Raw genomic sequence first — 17,406 nt, 5'->3', positions numbered from 1 at the left:
GCCTGCCTACGATTTGTAAATCTAGTGGGGTTACGGTTATGCATCTGCATTGGCATTTAATATGATAAACCACACACATGCACAGAGGGGGAAAGAGGAGAATCTACCACCCTGCCTTTTCACATAAAAAAAGAAACTTCCTCCACAACCTCCTTCCTGTGGGGAAAGGCCACAGCTCAATGGCAGAGCAACTGCTTTTCATGCAGAAGGTCCCAGGTACAGGCCCCCATGGCCTCTCCTGGCAGGGCTGGAAATGTCCCTCCTTGTATGAAAACCCTGGAGAGTCACTGCCAGTCAGTGTAGACAATACTGAGCCAATGATAAGGCAGACTCCTCTGTTCTTTTATGCAGAGACCTGTTCAATTAGCACCCCCCACGCCCACCCCCTGCCCAGCCTGAAAGAACAGCCTGCTGGAACAGACCAAAGGTGTGGCATTTAGTCCAGCCTCCTGTTCACACAGTGGCCACCCAGATGCCCCAAAGAGAAGTTCAAGAGCAGGATTTGAGCACAAGAACACTCTCCCTTCCTGTCATTTCCAGCAACTGGATTTCAGAAGATGACTACCTCCAAATGCCAAAACAGATCTGAAAAGCCTCTGCCAACTACTCCTGGTTCTGATTTTGGAGGTAACACGAAACTTCAGGGGCAAATCTGCTCATGACTCAGTTACCTGCTGCTGCTGTCCCTTTATCTAAGGGTTTAGGACTTGCCTGTAGAGGTCCCCCCACCCACTCATTTGGCCATGCAGACCTACCTCTCCAGGCTGGGAGTCCTCTGGGTTGGAGGGAGGGAGCTCAGAGCCAGGTGGCAACATGGCAGAATTTAAGTACTCCAGGGAGAAAAACAAAGAAGCAGAATTAGGTGGCAGAACAAACCAGGGAATGGGACCCTAAAGGCCCAGCAAAATGCTACCAACAATCCAAAGATCAATAGGCTTTTGAAAAAAATAGGTATTTTACGAAATTCTTTTCTTAAAACAGAAATCCTGCTATGGGACAAATCCATATCAGTCCCCAACAAGGGTTGTGTAACCTCCTAAAGACTTATAAGCGACATGCTGGATCAGGCCAAAGCGGGCCCATCTGGTCCAGCCTCCTGTTCTTCCAGTGGCAAACCAGATGCCTATTATGCCACAGGAAGGACCTGAGCACAACAGCAGCACTGCCCCCACATGTGTGGTCTGATTCAGAGGCACACTGCCCCTCCAGCATTGGAGGCAGAACATATCCATCAAGTTAGTAGCCACAGGCAGTCTTAATATTCTCTGAGAACATGTTAACACTGCAAATCCAACTTACTGAGGGTTCTGCAGCCACTCCAGGGTTGCTCTGGCTTCCTGGCACCAGCTGCCCTCCCGCCCCTTTCTCCTCCAAAGGCAGCTGATCCTCTGGAACTGCAGGAGAGAGACCCCAAGTTAGTACACAAAACAAGCTTTGTATCTCTTCAGACAGGGTGGTTGCACCCAAAGGTGCGCATGGGAGAGGCCAAGACTGAGCAGCCCATTTTCCAAGGAAAAAAGACCACAAGCAAAGGATAACTCCTCTTTGCCCCTGAGAGTAGGTGGGACTAGCAAGTAGACCTTCCACCTGCTGCTGGACTACAACTCCCATCATCCATGATTATGGGATCTGTCCTGGAGTGTCAACACAAGGGGGCTTGTGAAGAAGGCGCAGCAGAGACTGTACTTTTTGAGAATACTAAGGAAAAACCATCTTCCGCAGAAACTGCTGCTTGCCTTCTATCACTGTGCCATTGAGAGCGTGCTCACTTATGGCTTATGTGTGTGGTACGGAAGCTGTACTACCCAGGACATGATGGGGTTGTGCAGGGTTGTTAAGGCAGCAGAGAGCATTGTTGGCTGCCCACTCTCCACCTTAGAGCAGATTTATGCCACAAGGTGCCATAGGAAGGCACTGGACATAGTAAAAGATCCATCGCATCCTGGTCACTGTCTCTTCGAGCTCTTGCCGTCGGGACGGAGATTCAGGACGATGAAGACAAGAACGAGCCGTCTTAAGAACAGCTTCTTCTCCAGAGCGATCTCGGCCCTGAATGGGAAGCCCGGACTTTGAAAGTCATCTAATCTCCCTTGCTGTATTATACTGTATTGATTAATTAGTGTTTTTATGGAGCAGTCAAGTAATTTCGTTGTCCCCGAAGGGGGCAATGACAATAAAGATATTATTATTATTATTATTATTATTATTATTATTATTATTATTATCAGCCATGCTGACTCAGGGCTGATGAGAGTTTGAGTCCAACGCTGTTTGGAGGGAAACAAATTAGCCACCTCTGCACTTTAGAGCTTTCCATGATTTGCCAGAAAACAGCTGTCTGCGATAAAAAGTTTCACCCTCTAAACTGAATAGGGGTGGGGGTGGGGAGACTAATTGCTGTTTGTTAATGGGATGTTCTACACAGTGTCTACATTTCAGAGTTATGAAGCCATAAAAGATTGTTTGCTTCATATTGTATACTCTACTCTAAATATGTTTTTTAGTATTTTCATTTTTATGTTGTAGAAACTCATGTTTATTTAGCACCTTGGCTTTTACTTTTAGATCTATTGATCAATCGGGGAATATATTCTCTAGTGCTGGCTGTTCAAACATCAAGTCAACTGGTAAAGGAAATTTCAAATTTCAAGGAAGAACCAGAGAATTGTAGGGCTGGAAGGGAACCCCAAGGGTCATCTAGTTCAACCTTCAAATCCCACTTTTAAAAATTATTATTATAAAACCCAAGGCACCTAAAGAGAGCGAGAAATACTTATAGCTGCTGGCGAATCCACCCACCAAATGGCAGTTCCCATGAAGACTGTGAAAACTCATGACACTTTTATTTCCTCCTTTCCTTAAAGAACAAGAAAGAGGCCAAACAAGAGGAATAAGACTGACCCTCAAACAGTTATACAAGAGGAAGTGAGGGAGGCAGAGGAGGTGGGCTGGGGCAGGGAGAGGCCTCTCCAGGCTCGACTCACCTGAGTTTGGGACAAAGAGGTTTGCTGCGATGGGCATGGGGGCCAGGGGAGCAAAGAGGTCTGATGGAGCAGGGGGCGCAGCACCACCACTGGGTGACTTGGCCCCACCAGGGTTCAGGATGTCGACATACCGGGCTCTGCTTCCTGCTGGAAAGAGGCAAGGAGGAAAGCTTATCACCATGCAGTGATGGAGTCTGAAGGTTGAGATCAGGGAGTGGGTGGGTGAGGGCAACCAGGAAGCAAGAGCACCCTCCAAAAATAGTCATAATCACATTATCCAGAATGCGGCAGCTAGACTGGTGACTGGGGGCGGCCGCCGAGACCACAAAACACTGGTCTTGAAAGACCTACATTGGCTCCCAGTACATTTCCAAGCACAATTCAAAGTGCTGGTGTTGACCTTTAAAGCCCTAAATGGCCTCGGCCCAGTATACCTGAAGGAGCGTCTCCACCCCCATCGTTCTGCCCGGACGCTGAGGTCCAGCGCCAAGGGCCTTCTGGCGGTTCCCTCATTGCGAGAAGCAAAGCTACAGGGAACCAGGCAGAGGGCCTTCTCGGTAGTGGCGCCCGCCCTGTGGAACACCCTCCCATCAGATGTCAAAGCGATAAATAACTATCTGACATTCAGAAGACATCTTAAGGCAGCCCTGTTCAGGGAAGTTTTTAATGTGTGATATTTTAGTGTATTTTTGGTTTCTATGGAAGCCGCCCAGAGCGGCTGGAGAAACCCAGCCAGATGGGCGGGGTACAAATAATAAATTATTAATTATTATTATTATTATTATTAGCAAGGGTCCAAGCAAACCCATTAAAACTAATGGACATTATTAACTTAGGTCCATTCATTCACAGAGAGCCAGCATGATGTAACAGTTAAGTGATGGATTAGGGCCTGGGAGAGACTAGGGTTTGAATCCCCACTTGGCTATAAAGCTCAATAGGTGTGACCGTGGGTCAGTGTCACTACCTATCAATCTAATGTAGTAAGGATTAAAACAGAGAAGGAAGAGAACTATATACACTGCCTTGAGCTCCTTGGAGGAAAAGGTGGCATATAAATTAAATAAATAAATGAATTTTCAGTTACTCTAAGCAGGACAGCTGGATTCAAGCTCACTAACGCTGGGAGTGTGAAGTGCGGAGAACAACACGTGCGAGTAGAATAGCCACGTAATGGTCATTCCACACTTGCAAAGAACCAATTCTTCAGTGTGGCAGCACCTACCCTGTGGAACTCCCTGCCCCTTGATGTTAGGAAGCCACCTTTGCTGTATTACTTTCAATTCCTGTGTTGTTGTTTTAAACTGTTTTTAAAACTACTCACTTGATATTGAAAAAACAACTAACAAAGTTTTTTTGTTGTTGTTTTTTTTTAAACCTGGCCTTTGGTCATAATGGCAAAAAATAACTGCTTATCCAAGAGCAAGAATTGCAAGTTAATATGGAAATAAAATCTGGGAAAACTGGTTGCCCCTTATACATTATTGTCAGGAAAGTAACTGCCTACTCTGAGAGCAGATTCAAGTAGGTTTTGAGGTATGCAAGGTATTTTAAATAGGAAATACTGTAGTTCTGTGGGTTATTGTTAATAGTTGTCAAATAATAATTACACACACACACTTCTCTGCCTAATCCCTGCCTAGTAATTATTTGTTTCACACATAATTTTGCGTAAGGGTAACAGACCTGACATGCAGCTTCTTGCATCTGTAATGACTGGCAAAGATGGAATCCTCTGCCAAGGACCGAAACAAACAAACATGTCTATTGTACATGCTATTAATGCCCAGAACACAGCTCACACCTGAACAGTTACCTGCTTTCCTGGAGAACATGTTTACGGAGCTGTTGGGAGGTCCTCCTGATCCAGAGGGAACTGCTTGAGGGACCTGAGGGAACCCTGAAGGAGGTGGAGGTGGTGGCTTGCTCTGGAAGTAGGAGGAAAACAGACCCTTGAAACCAAGGCCACCTCCTGGGGCAGGTGCATTAGGAAAGGAAACGAACTAAACTCTGCTCTTTGCTTGACCCCAGACTATCTGTCACATTCACATCATGCACTGTGATACCACTTTGGACAGTCACGGCTTCTCCTGAATAATTTTGTGAATTCATTCATGGTGCCAAGGGTTGCTGGGAGACCCCCTTAGACCCCTCGCAAAGCTATAGCTTCCAAAATGGTTGAACAGCCAATCCCTCTTTTACAGGGAACTCTGGGAACTGCAGCTCTGCCCAGTATTTACCTCTTCCTCCGGTTCATCCAAGTTGACCCACCGCTGTTTCTTTTCATCCCAGACAATCTAGGAGAACACATAGGAACTGGTTAGGAGGCAATCCAGGCAGGTTGTGCAGATGTTCAGTTAAGGACTCACAACCACTGAGATTCAGGGTAGACCTACCGATTTGTTCTTATCATCAGGGAGGTGAGCTTCGTTCTTGCCTTTCCCCATCAGCCAGCCAAGCCACGTTGCTCCACTCTGCAGGGAAAAGAAAAGAAAGGTAAGTCTTGCAAGAGGGTGAAGACAATGGCCCCGCCCCCAACAAACCCAGCCAATTGGAAAAGCTGGGGGCAGAGATGAAGCTGCTACTTTTACCTTGAATGCTGGCCTACCTTCCGAGGCTCAGGCTCTTTTTTGCTTGGCTTCCCTTCTGGGATGGGCGGTGGGGGCGGGGAGGGCTGCTTGGCTGCAGAGTTCCGCCTCTCGCGCCCAACAGAGTGCACAGAGGATTCTGAGGTGGTCCGGGATCGCACCCCGAAGCCCTGCAATTGTTACAAAAGGAACCAGGATAACATTACAACCCCAAAAGAGAAGGAAGCTTCAGCAGGTGCCAAGAGGTGTTGTGGGTCCCCTGTTAGTCTGGGTTCCCTGTTAGTCTGACTCAAGAGCAGATCCGCTGAAATACAGTGGTACCTCTGGTTACGAACTTAATTTGTTCTGGAGATCCATTCTTAACCTGAAACTGTTCTTAACCTGAGGTACCACTTTAGCTAATGGGGCCTCCCACTGCTGCTGCACTGCTGCATGAGTTCTGTTCTCATCCTGGGGCAAAGTTCTTAACCCGAGGTACTACTTCCGGGTTAGTGGAGTCTGTAACCCGAAGTGTTTGTAACCAGAGGTGTTTGTAACCCGAGGTACCACTGTAGATGGATGGATGGATGGATGTTGACTAACTTTGGTTGATCAGCTTTGTTAACTTTGGTTCGTCAGTTTCAGTGGGTCTACTCTTGAGTAGAACTTAGTTGGACACAACCCAAGGTTCATCAGGGCAGAGAAAAAGTTCCAATGCAGCATGGATGTGTGAAGAAAGAGTGAGATATTTTTTTAAAAGGGAGGAATGAAAGAGAGAGAGACAGACAGACAGACATACAGAGCGACAGAGGTAGGGAGTCTGCGCATGGCATACCATGTGAACTGAAGAAGACTGGGAGGTGGATCTGGATCGTCGGCCCGAGCCCTGCTTAGACACAAAGCCAGTACATCAACAAGCAAGCTAAGCCAACCTACTAACAGCGGGTGCAGAGTCAGACCAGCACATTCTTCAGCCACAAGTTGAGCTTGTTAAGTGGGAAGGCAAAGGCTGTATGGTGAGCCTGATACAACAGGTTGGGAGTGGGGAGCCTTTGGCCCTCTGGAAATTGCTGAACTACAACTCCCATTAGCCCCAGCAAATGTGGCAAGTGTGATGATGGGAGTTGCAAGTTTTCAGTTGTTTTAAACTGCTTTTAATATTGTGTTTTAAAGTTGCAACCCACCCAAGGACCTTAGGGTGAAGGGCGGGTAATTAATGTTTATAACAACAGTTCAGCAATATCCAGAAGACTATAGGAGCCCCACGCCTGTAGCAGGTCTTGACTGGACTCCCCCCTTGACCACCTGGCTCCTCTGCTCTTGGCCACTCTTCAGTATGACTGTGTGGAAAGGAGGATTAGGTTATCCTGGGGGGGGGGGAGGTGTCCAGAAAATCTGGCCCACACACCTAAAACAGAGGGGGCTACTCTGCCAAACAAACGGTCTTAGGAACATGAGAAGCTGCCTTATACCAAGTCCATCCAGCTCAGCGTTGTCTCCAGGGTTTCAGGCAGGGAGCCCTTCCCATCCCTACCTGGAGATGCTGTTAGGGACTGAACCTGTGTCCTTCTGCATTCAAAGCAGGCACTCTACCAATGAGCCACCTCGCCTTCTGCTTCAGCATGCCCCTGGCGTCTGAGCATGCACACAGCACACACAAACAAGGGTGGGGATTCACAGCACGCCTTCAATACCAGACCTTTTTTTTCTGGGCTGTACACAACAAAAATTTTTCTCAGTGTACACTCACTGAAATGAATAAGCCTAAATCAGTCATGTCCCATTAATTTCACTGGGTCTCCTCCGAGTATCGGGTTAACGTTGGGTACAACCCTTTTATGTGTGTGCCAGATGAGGATGGCCACACACTCATCGTCAGCACAGCTAGCTGGGAGGACAGCACTTCCGAGCGACGGATTCGAAAGCAGAACCCAGAAGCGGACCTCCAGATGCCCCTTTGCTTGGCCCTCGTACAAACCTGAGCTACAAACTGGAGAGGAAGGAAGGACAGAGCTTTCAGACAGGGTCATGGGTGGAATTTGGCTCCAAATTAATGGCCATTATGTGCTCCCAACAAAACAAAACGTTAAAAAAAGAGTAAGAGCAGGATGGATACCATGCTTGCCATCTTCCCATAGAAGTCATCCTCTCTGGGCTCTGGTCTGGCCTTCCAAGCTTGAGTCTCCTGGGAGCCGCCCTGCACTCCTGAGGCAGATATAAAAGACAGATCAGGATGAGTATGCAATGGGTTGGAAGGAGGCACAAGAATGATTGCATCATTAAATTGCATCAATGGATAAACCAGCTCAACGTTTGCTGAACTTGCTTTCACAGGAAGCAGTGATGGCCATCAACCTAGAGGGTGATGCTTTAAAGAGGACTAGACAAATTCATGGAGGAGAGAGCTAGCAATGGCCACTAGTCAGGGTGGCCACGATGCTCTGTATTCACAGCTGGGGGCAGCCATGCTTCTGAGCATCAGTTGCTGGAAACTACAGGAGGGGAGAGGGCTCCTGTGCTCAGATCCTGCTTGAGAGTTTCCCCAAAGGCATCTAACTGTCCACTGTGAGAACAGGATACTGAACGAGATGGGCTACTGGCTGTGTTGAATCAAAGGTGAATTGTTTCAGAAGCTTTGCTAATGACATCTTGGCTGTCAAGATAACCCCACAATTAATGGCTGTCAAGATAACCCCACAATTAATTGGTAGTTGTTGCAGCAATGAGCTCACATATGTTTACAGTCACTTGCTTTTATAGAGGCTAATGATGCTTTGATGTTACCCTTATCTGTGAGGCTTGGGGTGCTGGGCTCTGAGCCCAGAAAGGGGAACTATCTTTAAGACTTGGGTATCTACCATCAATGCCCTCATCTAGTCAGGTGAAATGACATATGCTGCTTTGTTTATGAAGAATGTATGCATGTTTGCTTGGGTGTGGACAAGCCATCTGCTTGCTATGTTGTCTATCCTGCATCTGCAAAGGCTAGGAGAACTGGCAGGCTGCTTTGCTGTAAGTCTACACCTTCTCTAGAACTGGCCACTCTGATGTTTTTCACATTCTTCTTTAGCGTCCCTGCACCCAACCACTCCTACAAGCCCTTCTTTGGGCCTGCGTTTCAGAACATTGGTCAAGGGCTGGTTTCTTCTTATGTTCTTATGATATTTTGGTGTGGACATTCCATATTGTACGGCACTCCCCAATGTGACTGTAACTTTGCAATGCAGGACATAAGCAAGTGATGGGGACCTTTGAAACATGTGCAGCTCTCCAAGAATGGAAAAAAGCAGAGAGACCCCTTTCTGTCACACCCCGCCCCTGCCACAATGCCAGGACAAACCTGCATCTTGGTTGAGCTGCTCCTGCAGCTGAAGCTCATTTGCTTGAGAGGATGGGCCTGTTTGTGGCACCATCCCCATTGCGGGGTATGGAGGGTTCTGCTCGGCTCCATAGGCATGGGCATAGCTGGGTCCTGGCCCTGTAGAAGGAGGAGCCGCAGGGTAGAAAGGCGTATGGCCAGTAGCCTCTGAATGGGAAGAAGGTGCCGCAGTGACTGAGCTGTCAAGGATGGCCTGGGGAGCTATGGAGGGAGTGACAAAGAAGGTAAATGGACATCTAGGATGTTTGTAACCCACAACAGACTGGAGCCCAGAACAACTCACTATCAATCCAAAGAATATTACACCCCTCTTTGATGGATGAGAATATATTTGGGTCAATTTGCATGGCCAGAAGCAGCTCAGTGGCTGCTGGCAGGTCAAACCTACCATCAATGAACTGCATGGGTTGTGGAAACAAGCTCCACCCAGGCAGCCTGTGTGCCTTGAGACATCATAACCAAAAAGAGCAAACTGGATCCCCAACCAAGTGATGACTACTGGCACAGAGGAGGAGAAGGCTAGCAGTGGCTACTAGCCACGATGGCTATGCGCTGCCTTCACAGTTGGAAGGAGCAACTGTATCCGGCTCTTGCTTGTGGGCTTCCCACTGCAGCATCTGGGTGGCTACTGTGAGGACAGGAAGCTGGACTAGTTAGGCCACTGGAGTGACTCATCAGGGCTCCTCTGATGTACTTAACACCAAACACAACACGGCCTTAAACTGGGAGCACAAAGGGTCGTGGGGAGCCCACCACCACATTCCAACAGTGGACACTGCTGACAAATGGTTCCCACCCTACAATTCACTGTTGTTTCTTATTCTCCCTGCCCCATCTCTGACCTCTCCCTACCCCATGACACAATGGCAAGGAACACCCACCGGAAGGCATCAGCTGGACACTCGGCTGCACAGGGTGACCTGTGCCAGGAAGCAAAGAGGCCAGGAGTGGGTTGTCAGAGCCGGATAGCATCTCATGGCCAGCCCCCATCCCCTCGCTTTGACTGACATGGTCCAGTTCAGAGCTTGGTGTGCTGCAGGCATATTGCTGAGGTGTGGATCTCCCTGCGCTGTAAGCGATCCCGCCCTCCTGGGAGAAGAAAAAAATCAAAGATGGCAGTTTTCAACTGACAGACATATCTACATGTTTCCCTTTGCTAGGCCCAAGACCACCACTGCAAAAGGTTTCTAGGTTAAAGGCCCCTCTGTGACCTCCATCCCTTAGTCAGAGAGAGAGGAGCACAGGTCGCTGCCTTACAAAGAGTCAAAGCATTGAGCCCATCTAGCTCAATATTGTCTACACTGACTGGCAATGGATCCCTTCAGGGTTACAGACAGGGTTCTTTTTCTTTTGTACAATGGTTCTTGAGATCAAGGAGCAAGTTTTGGTCTATGTCTGGAGACCCTAGGATGCAATTTTGAATCAAGATGGTGGATTGAACCTTTCAAAACTGATTTCGAAACTGCACTGGTTTTTTCTTGGTTTCTTAATATTCCTGAGCAACATGAGGTATAAGGCTGCTAATGTTTCCAAGCAACTCTTTAAAAATAAGGGAAAGGTTTTCAGCTGAAACCCTCAGCTCACTTCTGTTTATACTGCACAAAGCGGGGCTACACTGATTGAATGAACATGCTTGGGAATCTCACACACTGAACTTATGGGAGGACAGCATACTCACCTTGATCTGCCCATCTAAGCTTCGAAGTTGTACCAACCAATCAGGTTCATCAAAAAATTCCTGCTCAGGTTTCTCCCTTATCTGAGGGTCAAAGAGCCGCAACCGAGGGGAGATCTGTGAAGCAGAACCATTGGAAATGGTCAAAGGAGGACAGAGAGAAGGGAGCTTCTGGGACTGCTCTGTTGGGGCAGGCAACTGCAACCACTTTTTTAAAGATTTACATATATTTATTTATAGTAATACATAACAAAGTATAATAGCGGATGCCAAATAAAACTAAATAAGACAAAAGTAGAACGGGATAGCTAAACATGTAGGAATAAATTTACATACTAAAATCCAACATAATAAATTAACATCACAAAGTTTCAAGTGACAGAAATGGGTTAACATTCTCCTGTACCTTATTACTTCAGTACATTATAAAAAGACTCCACTTCCTGATGAAGACACTATCTTTTAGTCTGCCCTCTCTGGTTCTCACTATATATGTGAGCTTAACTATGTTAACTATGTCCCAGATTTTAGTTATCCATTCCTCATGGATGGTGTTCTCATTTCCTCCCCAGTCATGACAGATAATTATTCTAGCAGCAGGCAAGAGATGTTGCATCAATTCCCTGTCCTCTATTAGTACAGTTTCTTTAACATTTATGAATAGCAAAATCTGACGATCCATACGTAAATTATAGTCAGGTATTACTTAAATTTTCATTGCTGTATCTTCCCAGAATGTTCTAAGTTTTGGGACAAGTCCAGAATATATGCTGCATTCAAGCACAGACTGCAGTCATTTCTAACTTTATGTTTCCCTCTCCACTGAAGATATCCAGGGACTAACTGCTCATAGAAACATTAGAGAGGGCTGTGTGTTGTGTTCGGAGGGGCCTACCTTAACCAAGACACACAGCACTGGAAAAAGGCAGTTGAACCTCCCCCCCACCCCCAATATACTGTACCTGGATCAGCTGACTAATCAGGACCGGGGAATAGTAACAGGGGTTCTTGAGGATGGCTTTGGAAATCACTTCACAGTAATGGAAGGCCTGTGCGGCCAGCCCCACTTCGGCCAGTCGACAGGCATAGATAAACTTAAAAACCTGTAAGAAAGAGGATTTTGAATCTTAGGTGATTTGGGAGCATGGCCTTAGCAGCAGCAGCAGCAGCAGCAGCAGCAGCAGCAGCAGTTAAAAGCATGAGGGTGCCTGGCCTAGACATGCTGCTTGCACAAGCAGCACCAATGTTCCAGAACCTCAGAGCTGTCATTTCTTCTCAAGCAGCCCAAACCTACAAGGTGCCTAGTGCCCAGCCCCTGCCGGGCCTTCACTCCAGACTCTTCTCAACAGCTCATGTCTGGGTCATGTAACCATAGAGAGGAATGTAACAGGGGACTTTGCCCCCTTATGAGGAAACACCCTTCGAGGACACCAGGATCGTGCCTGGAATAGCTTTCAGCTGATGCAAGCAAGTTAATTAAGAAAGGTATTTGTATGATCAATGTGTCATTAAAAAAATGAAAACGGGTCACAACAATAAAACCTTAAAAGCTTGCAATAAAAGCCATTAAAAAGGTTAGAAATAAGACAGCAATTAACAGTTGTGGAAGGATGTCTTCTTAACTGCCCATGTAGGGCTGGTAAAACAGAAATATTTTCAGCAGGTGTTAAAGAACAGGCTTAGTGGCCAAGTTCCTCTCCTCTGCTCAAATGTCTCTCAAGATCTGAGGGATAGCTCAGTCGGCAGAGCAAGAGACTTTCAATCTCAAGGTTGTTTGGTTTGTGCCCCACACTGGGCAAAAAGATTCCTGCATTGCAAGGGGGGAGGCTATATGACCCTTGTGGTCCCTTCCAACTCTACAATTCTAGGATTCTAAGGCGATGCTCTCATTTTAGCTGCAATTTTTTAATCTTATGTTTCTATCTTTTGCTAAATCCTTTGTACCTGTATTACAATGCATTTTAAGCAAGCAGATGTTTTCATGCTCAGGATTTATCCTGTGTGTGCTCTTGTTTTAGCGAGTCTGTGATGGTATAAAAAAATGATCTGATCTCTCCACAGCTCCATGCATCCAACCTGAAACACTCCTTTCCCAGCGTCTGTGGCCACTCCCATCTTTTGCTTTTCCTTCCTCTCCCTCTCTCCTGCCCTGAAGCTGTGTGGCCCAGAGGGTGGGGTGGAGGTGGGGCTGGGGGTTGCCACCGCCCCCAGCACACACAAGCCAAAAAGGAGCTTCCTCCAGCACACATTCCCAAGAAAGGCTCCTGAACTGCAGGGGCAAGGTGCTCCTTTTCCATGCTTTCTCAGAACTTGAGCTGTGTTGCACATTATAAGCAAGATCAAAGTGGAAGGGGACAACAGCTGTCAAGCATTTGCAACCACTGCAAAACAACAAGGGGACAAAGAGCAGCCATCACCCAGGAGACTGAGAAGACAGGAGGCACCCCAAACCTGGAAATTGGGCAACGAGCATGGTTGTGTCCCCAGGGACTGAGCATATTCGTAGGCTTCTGTCCTTCGGATGGCTTCATTGGTGGAGAACTTTGAAAAAGGTGAACTGAAAGGTAAACAGAAGGGGGTGGGATAGGAAAGTATTTTGTGAATGAGACACAGGCACTTGACTTGAAGGCCATTTAGAATATGGAGGTAGAAAAAGGCGCAAGACCCTCTGGCACCCCTTGAACAGCTCCATCAGCAAATTTCATTGCCATGGCCCTTCTTTGGCCTCAGAGATAGAAACTTGGGACAGGGGCAGAGAGACAAGCCACAGTCCCTCAGCGAGGCTGCAATTGGCCCAGGGATCAGCAATAGGTGCATATCAAAATGTACACAAAGGCAAGGCTTTCCTGCACAACAACCACAACCCTGAGTCAGGGAGAGGCAGCTTTAATGCTCTTTTTTTATAAAAAAAAATGGTGATAATGAAGGGTGGCTGCTTCAATGCATTTGAAACTGTGTTTGTGTTGGTTATTTGGTGTTTGCATGCTGCTTTGTGAAGGCTCACCCCTCTTTAGAAAGTGGGTTATAAATTTATTACTTAGGGCTTCATGGCAACCCATTCCTCCCCACCCACCTGTGGTTTGAGCCAATCAGAACCAGCTTAGTTGTTTTCTTCGTGTAGACTCCGAATCCAACCTGAGCCATCAGGTAGCAGAAGTGAGCAGCATCTAGGAGGCCTCTCGAAGCTGTGGCAAAAGACAAAAGGCATCCCTTAAAACAGGGGCAGGAGAGGACTGAGGCCCAGGGACCCTCTGTTCCCAGAGACTGATCACTCTTCCCTCCCACCCCAATCTCCATCGGTGGGATTTGCTTCTGTGGTTTACCAAGCGTGTCGCCCATGGTGGTGATTGTCCTGTGCTCCACCTCCATGTTATTTGTCAGGTTGGAAAGGACCATTGCCAAGTGGGGTCTCCAGTCTCCCCATTTCTCATCTCCACAGCACTAGCGGGGGGGGGGGGGGGGTGGCAGGGAGAGAAAGACAGGATAAATGAATTTTCCAGTACACTGCTAAGTCTTTACCTCTGTCTTTCAGTTTGTTTCTGCATTAAAAACAACAACACCACTGTACTGTGATTTTACTGTTTTACTTTTACAATTGTTTTGCACACTGCCTTGGGACTAATGTGAATGGAGGCATAAAGATATAAAATAAGATGAGCCACTGCAAGTCTGACGAATAAATAACTACAAATTCACAAAGTGCATGGCTGCTAAGGGAGCACTTAACAGTGCATTCCTGTTTAAGCACGCACAAAACTGAAAGCCCTTTGCCCAATGAGGAATTGTGGCCTCCTCCAATGGGCAGGGACAAGGCAGGCTCTCACTCAGGACTCACTGTGGATGCTGCAGGCATCCTCCCGGACATGAGCTGGTAGACAGTCTGCAGGGGGTCGTTGATTGGGAGGCTGTTGGCGAACCTGACAAGCCAAGAACACACAAAGTCAGGGGTCTTTCTAAGGAGACATTAAGAGAGTCCAACGGCACTTTGAAGGCATAAGAAGAGCCCTGCAGCAGCAGTTGGATCAAGCAAAGGGAACCCATCAAGTCCAGCATGCCAGTCCAACAGCAACCAACACGATGCTCCAATGGGAAGCCCAAATGCAAAACCTGAACACAACATCAACTCTTCCCACTTGTGGTTTCTAGCAACTGGTATTCAGAGGCATACTGCTTCTGGCAGTGGAGGCAGAACAAAGCCATTGTGGCTAGTAGCCACCGATAGCCTTCTCCTCCTTCGATTTGGTAAATCCCTTTTAAAGCCACCCATAAGAAGTCTGCTAGACTGTGCAGTCCAGCCGTCTTATGGTGATCAAGCAGATGTCCACGATGGGAAGCCTGCAAGCAGGACCTGAGGAAACAGCTGCAATTCTCCCCACCTATGATTTCCAGAAATTGGTATTCATTGGCATATTGCCTCTGATAGTGGAGAGAGAACATGTACCCATCGTGGTAAGCGCATTTATTTGCTTACTCCAGGCAAGAGACGAGTAAAGAACAGGTATGGGTAACCAGGTGACGGCAGCAGAGTTTTAAAAATGTATTGAAGTTCACTGGGAAAAGGGCTGGGAGTGCACATGGAGGTAGGTATCTCTTACCTGGTCATCACTCTTGCGTGAGCCCTACTGTCCATCTTGCTGGCCAGCAGCAAAGCGTGGCCCCAGAGCCCGTGTTTCATGGCTGATTCCAGAGCGTCCTGGTGAGAGGGGTGGGGGGACAGAAACTTGTCAAGCTGGGCATGGATCTCCCCTGGGGTGTGCTCAGCACCCATAGCTCTCCTCCTCACTCCAACACATGCTCAGGAAGAAACCAGCATTTGACTGAGAAACCTTTAATCAGATTTCTTTTGGTGTCAGCACCTAGGGTCAATGCCAGCTTCTAGAAAGACCTTAAAGGGGCTACTTCAACATCTTGGTATAGAAGGGTGTGGTTTATCGCCCTCACTGAAAACCCAACATGCAAGCTATGACTGGCAAAGAAGAAGAATACACAAGGACGCTTTTGCTGGAGAGTTGGTGGGACATCACCACCATCACAAATGCAAAACCAATCAGGACCAGTACCCAGCAGTTTGCACTAATGTCATGCGAAACACTTCCTCCCTTCCTTTTAACAGAAACATCTGCCATTGTAAGGTGGAAATTACTATTATAACAAAGATTAAGGTATCTCCAGAATTGGGAGTCATAGTGCTGTTTTTGTTGCCTTTGGTTCAGTAACAACACTAAAATTTTACACACACATACGTATTACTGTTATGTAAGAAAGAAGGAAATTAGCCGTCCCTAGCCCATCACCTTCTTGCGGCCATAGAGCAAGAGCTCCCGGAACCGGTCTGTCTCCTTTTCGAGGTTGCCAATGGTGGCGATGAGGCTGTCTGAGAGGAAGGAGAGCTGGGCTTCTCCAGACTCCTCCTCTGCCTGCTCCAGGGCCTCGTTCGTGAAGTCAATCAGGTTTGCTTCATTGGGTGATTTCCCTGGGAGCCACACTGTGCGATGATCCTGCAGCAAGAGCTCAGCAAGGTCTGTGCCCACCACTGTCTGCAAGGAAAGCAGTGGACAGCAACACTCTTTCAAAAGGGCAGCTTGGATGGAGACATCCCACAACCTGGCAAGGGGGTGGGGAGAGAAACATCTAGCTGGTCCCCCTTAGCCCAGAAACTGCAGGACTTGAGTTCGCAGTCAAGTGTGACTTTTGGTTTGTTTAGTAAAATTAACTGTTTGGTAGACTATACCCAAAGAGTGATTATCATTCTTTAGCTCTGCATTCAGGCATTCTTTCAAAGCTCAAGGTGGGGGGGCAGGGCAGGGCATGCCTTTCCCTGTACATCACTGCAACCATCCCATAAAACTGAAAGCACAGTGAGTTGGAAGGATTAATCTGCAGGATATTAAGCATTTCACTAGTTCAGATATTTAGCAGTAAGCCCAGAACTCTTACCCCATTCTGTCTGCACAGGAGAATGATGAAGTCCCAGAGGAGCCGGGCAGACTCCTTGTCGATCAGAGTGTCATTCTGAAAACACCGGGTGGCTTGGTTCTGGGCAAAATTGATAACATCCACTTTGTGAGTCTCTTCTCTATAAGGAGGAGAAGAGAAAGCAGTGGTGAGGCAGGGAACTAGGCCTCCAAGGGAGGCAGCTCGGAGCAACCTCCGACGTGACGAAAGGCAAGTGCTTCACATACTTGGTGAGGGGGCCAGGGAAGGCTCTCATCTCCTCCTGCTCCAGAGAGTGCTGCATCACCATCTGCAAGGCAAGCAGAGGGGAGCATCATGGACAGGGTCTGTGATGCATCTCATTACACTGAAGGCAGCACTAACTAGACCCTGCTGAACTCACAAATTAGGGAACTCAGCAATGGGAGAGTGGGCTCTGCTGAATTAAGGGGGACATAACTATTAATAATAATAACAATAGCAATGTATTACCCAGTCATCAGTCAAAGGTCCCAGGCAGGATTACAACATTAAAACACAGTATGCAAACCAGTTTAAAACAGCTTACAATCACAGAAATATGGTGGGTTCTAAAATATACCCCTGAAGTGACAAATGTCATGGTAAATACTAATAATAATTTATTATTTCATGAGGCAAGCCAAAGTTATTTTCAATATAAGGACATATATAAAACAGATAACTACATATAAAAACCATGAAAACAATTGTGTGTATTCACACACACACACACACACTTACTTATTAATATAAAGTACAGTTTACAACCATATCACATATAGAAAAGCAATGGGATAAATATTTTAGAAGGCTTAGTGAAATTAATGGCAAGCTTTGTTTCATTGC

General features: G+C 47.1%; 1 protein-coding gene across 7 annotated transcripts in view; it reads right to left on the bottom strand.

The window, feature by feature from the left end:
• The window catches only part of SEC16A (SEC16 homolog A, endoplasmic reticulum export factor), a 40,602-nt gene that overhangs the window by 6,245 nt on the left and 16,951 nt on the right, over positions 1-17,406 (bottom strand). For 4 of the 7 annotated variants that reach the window (XM_080989695.1, XM_080989693.1, XM_080989699.1 and 1 more), the window contains exons 9-29: positions 16,788-16,849; positions 16,543-16,681; positions 15,900-16,142; positions 15,201-15,298; positions 14,441-14,522; positions 13,929-14,046; positions 13,679-13,790; positions 13,057-13,162; positions 11,568-11,708; positions 10,609-10,722; positions 9,812-10,019; positions 8,892-9,131; positions 7,668-7,756; positions 6,387-6,440; positions 5,593-5,742; positions 5,381-5,458; positions 5,225-5,281; positions 4,801-4,912; positions 2,985-3,131; positions 1,300-1,394; positions 756-830 (exon numbers count right to left, since the gene is read on the bottom strand). In XM_080989695.1, the coding sequence (XP_080845821.1) occupies positions 756-830; positions 1,300-1,394; positions 2,985-3,131; positions 4,801-4,912; positions 5,225-5,281; positions 5,381-5,458; positions 5,593-5,742; positions 6,387-6,440; positions 7,668-7,756; positions 8,892-9,131; positions 9,812-10,019; positions 10,609-10,722; positions 11,568-11,708; positions 13,057-13,162; positions 13,679-13,790; positions 13,929-14,046; positions 14,441-14,522; positions 15,201-15,298; positions 15,900-16,142; positions 16,543-16,681; positions 16,788-16,849 (2,520 nt within the window). The remainder of the gene's footprint in view (positions 1-755; positions 831-1,299; positions 1,395-2,984; positions 3,132-4,800; positions 4,913-5,224; positions 5,282-5,380; positions 5,459-5,592; positions 5,743-6,386; positions 6,441-7,667; positions 7,757-8,891; positions 9,132-9,811; positions 10,020-10,608; positions 10,723-11,567; positions 11,709-13,056; positions 13,163-13,678; positions 13,791-13,928; positions 14,047-14,440; positions 14,523-15,200; positions 15,299-15,899; positions 16,143-16,542; positions 16,682-16,787; positions 16,850-17,406) is intronic. The other 3 variants (XM_080989697.1, XM_080989696.1, XM_080989698.1) reach the window with 3 other exon arrangements.

Source organism: Podarcis pityusensis, assembly GCF_964106645.2.
Source record: "Podarcis pityusensis genome assembly, chromosome: Z".
Taxonomy (NCBI): Eukaryota; Metazoa; Chordata; class Lepidosauria; order Squamata; family Lacertidae; genus Podarcis; species Podarcis pityusensis.
This window is presented reverse-complemented; position numbering and strand designations above follow the sequence as displayed.